We start from the raw sequence: 3,599 nt of genomic DNA on the forward strand, positions 1-3,599 counted from the left end.
ATGGCCTGTCTGCTCCGCTGGCCGTCGTCCAATCAGCAGCCAGCTCCCAGTTCCTCAGCTCAAATGAAGAGGTAAAGACATAGGTGTTAAACTCCCGGCTCGCGGCCCCTCGCTGATTTTAATCCGGCCCGGTTATATATATATATATATATATATATATATATATATATATATATATATATATATATATATATATATATATATATATATATATATATATATATATATATATATGTGTATATATATATATATGTGTATATGTGTGTGTGTGTGTGTGTGTAAAGTTGTTCCTGATGAAGTTTCTCTGTGTCTGTATTTCTTCAGCGAGGGAAACGAGTCTCTCAGATACGAATCCGCCGGGCGTCGCCACGGGAAACGCTGCTGACCCCGATGGGACTACCAAAGGTCAAAAGGTCAGGGGGGCGGGAGGGGACGGTCAAAAGGTCAGGGGGGGGTGAAAAGTGAAAACAAAAGAAAAAACAGAGTAAAAGGTCCAAATATTAAAATGTGTTTGTGTTTTCAGGTTAAAGAAGAAGGAGTTCAGCCTGGAGGAGATTTACACCAACAAGAACTACAAATCCCCCTCCACCAACAGGTTAGAAACTACATCTCCCAGCTTGCCTCTGGGTGGCCCTGCAGAAAGACTCTCTGCTTGTTATGTAGGAGTTAGAAGAGTCTGTGAGATGTTTAGTATGAAACCAAAAGTACGTCTATGTCTAGTGACATATTGCAGCATGTAAACTACACCAGCATCAGTATCCCACAATGCAATGCGGTAGTAACACTGGCCACTACTATAGACGGTGTATATAATGGACCACCAGATCCCGTCTCTCTGGACGGAGACCAGTGACGTCTCTTTCCCGGTGATGGCTGAGCGTTACTGAGCAGCCTCCAACTGAGCTTGAAGACGTAGATGTGACGTGAGCAACCTGTCTGAAAGTTGGAAGTCTTCTGGTAGCTGTGCCAAGAGAAATCTCAATCATTCCCAATCTAGCAGAGACGGAGAGCGTAGGTATATGTAAGGAGATAACATAGACACAGGCTCATTATTCAGCATTACAGCTCACACTGATGAATGTTGATGATGAAATGTCTGTAGTCTTTTGGAGCGCTGTCTCTTTAAGAAAACACCGGTCTGCATGTTGAGTCTGAGATTTCAAATTACTGTAAACTACATCTCCCAGCATGCCTCTGTGTCGCCTGCAGGAGTCTGGAGACGATCTTCGAGGAGCCGCGGGAGAAGGACGGAGCGCTGCTCCTGATTGGCCAGCAGAGGAGGCGCAGGCTCCTCCTCTTCCCCGACTTCACGCAGCCACGGAAGAGGAAGAGGGCGGGACTTCCTGTTGCCATGGCGCCCAGGAAGCGCGTGGCAGCGCGGCGCCACGGCAATGGAGACGGAGAGGACGCAGACGCTGACGTGATGCTGCTGCAGCGACTCAGCGCGCTGGAAGACTTCCTGACACAGCAGGGCCTGGACCTGTGACATCACTTCCTGTCAGCTTACTGGAGGCTGCTCGCTGCTAACACTGCGTTACCATGGTTACCCTAGTGATGGCGTCAGCACGTCGTTCTGAGCGGCTTTATTTGGACAGTTTAGACTGTTTTTAAAATGTGAAACTTCTGAAATATTTAATGTTTTTAACAGTTTTTAACATTCAGGAGGCCATGCCCACATCACACACCATAGGCCCCGCCCACGCCGTGGCCCCTCCCACACGGTATCATAGGTCACGCCCACATCACGCGCCATAAGCCCCACCCACATCATGACTCAGAGGCCCCTGCCACACATGCATTATAGGCCCCTCCCACATCATGACTCAGAGGCCCCTCCCACGCATGCATTATAGGCCCCTCCCACATCATGACTCAGAGACCCCTCCCACACATGACTCAGAGACCCCTCCCACATCATGACTCAGAGACCCCTCCCACATCATGACTCAGAGGCCCCTCCCACACATGCATTATAGGCCCGCCCATATCCTGACTCAGAGACCCCTCCCACATCATGACTCAGAGGCCCCTCCCACACATGCATTATAGGCCCCGCCCACATCATGACTCAGAGACCCCTCGCACATCATGACTCAGAGGCCCCTCCCACATCATGACTCAGAGGCCCCTCCCACACATGCATTATAGGCCCGCCCATATCCTGACTCAGAGACCCCTCCCACATCATGACTCAGAGGCCCCTCCCACACATGATTATAGGCCCCGCCCACATCATGACTCAGAGACCCCTCGCACATCATGACTCAGAGGCCCCTCCCATATCATGACTCAGAGGCCATGATGTGGGCGGGACCTCGTGACACCACAGGACTTTAATTTTACTTTTGTTTCCCAAAATATAAAAAGACTTCACTGTAGAACTCTGAGTACTCTGAGTATTAGTACTTTAAAGTGTAATATATATTTCTGCTGACAATGTTTCTATTTTTGAACCAATAAAGTTTGTTTCTGCTCACGGAGTTTGTTTCCAAATCTGAATGACTGAAGAACTCGGTTAACCACCACTGTTGATTAATGGTACATGAAGCACTCAACATGTATATCATTGTTAAAAATGTCTCCAAATAGTGTTAAAGGCCAGTTTTTGGTATTATTGGGTTTTTTAACGCAATTGGGTGATGTACGTTGGGGGAGACGTCCTCAGCCCAGTACTAGCACATGATGACTGCTTCAGCCCTAGTACTAGTACTATGGTGACTGCTTCAGCCTAGTACTAGAACTATGGTGACTGCTTCAGCCTAGTACTAGAACTATGGTGACTGCGCTTCAGCCTAGTACTAGAACTATGGTGACTGCGCTTCAGCCTAGTACTAGAACTATGGTGACCGTGCTTCAGCCTAGTACTAGAACTATGGTGACCGTGCTTCAGCCTAGTACTAGAACTATGGTGACTGCGCTTCAGCCTAGTACTAGAACTATGGTGACTGCTTCAGCCTAGTACTAGAACTATGGTGACTGCTTCAGCCTAGTACTAGAACTATGGTGACTGCTTCAGCCTAGTACTAGTACTATGGTGACCGTGCTTCAGCCTAGTACTAGAACTATGGTGACCGTGCTTCAGCCTAGTACTAGAACTATGGTGACTGCGCTTCAGCCTAGTACTAGAACTATGGTGACTGCGCTTCAGCCTAGTACTAGAACTATGGTGACTGCGCTTCAGCCTAGTACTAGAACTATGGTGACTGCGCTTCAGCCTAGTACTAGAACTATGGTGACTGCTTCAGCCTAGTACTAGAACTATGGTGAGCGTGCTTCAGCCTAGTACTAGAACTATGGTGACCGTGCTTCAGCCTAGTACTAGAACTATGGTGACTGTGCTTCAGCCTAGTACCAGAACTATGGTGACTGTGCCTCAGCCTAGTACTAGAACTATGGTGACTGCTTCAGCCTAGTACTAGAACTATGGTGACTACTTCAGCCTAGTACTAGAACTATGGTGACTGCTTCAGCCTAGTACTAGAACTATGGTGACCGCTTCAGCCTAGTACTAGAACTATGGTGACCGTGCCTCAGCCTAGTACTAGAACTATGGTGACCGTCCTTCAGCCTAGTACTAGAACTATGGTGACCGTGCTTCA

At 48.1% G+C, this 3,599-nt stretch overlaps 1 protein-coding gene across 1 annotated transcript in view; it reads left to right on the forward strand.

Moving 5' to 3' along the window:
* LOC144531478 (uncharacterized) overlaps positions 1 to 2,480 on the forward strand; it is a 10,384-nt gene extending 7,904 nt beyond the window's left edge. Inside the window, exons 5-8 of the mRNA XM_078271632.1 lie at positions 1 to 71; positions 325 to 413; positions 524 to 595; positions 1,210 to 2,480. The exon at positions 1 to 71 is cut by the window's left edge and continues 107 nt beyond it. Of these exons, the coding sequence (XP_078127758.1) occupies positions 1 to 71; positions 325 to 413; positions 524 to 595; positions 1,210 to 1,486 (509 nt within the window). The 3' untranslated portion in view covers positions 1,487 to 2,480. The remainder of the gene's footprint in view (positions 72 to 324; positions 414 to 523; positions 596 to 1,209) is intronic.
* The last annotated feature ends 1,119 nt before the right edge of the window (positions 2,481 to 3,599 follow it).

The sequence above is a fragment of the Sander vitreus genome, chromosome 16 (assembly GCF_031162955.1).
Source record: "Sander vitreus isolate 19-12246 chromosome 16, sanVit1, whole genome shotgun sequence".
NCBI classification, from domain to species: domain Eukaryota; kingdom Metazoa; phylum Chordata; class Actinopteri; order Perciformes; family Percidae; genus Sander; species Sander vitreus.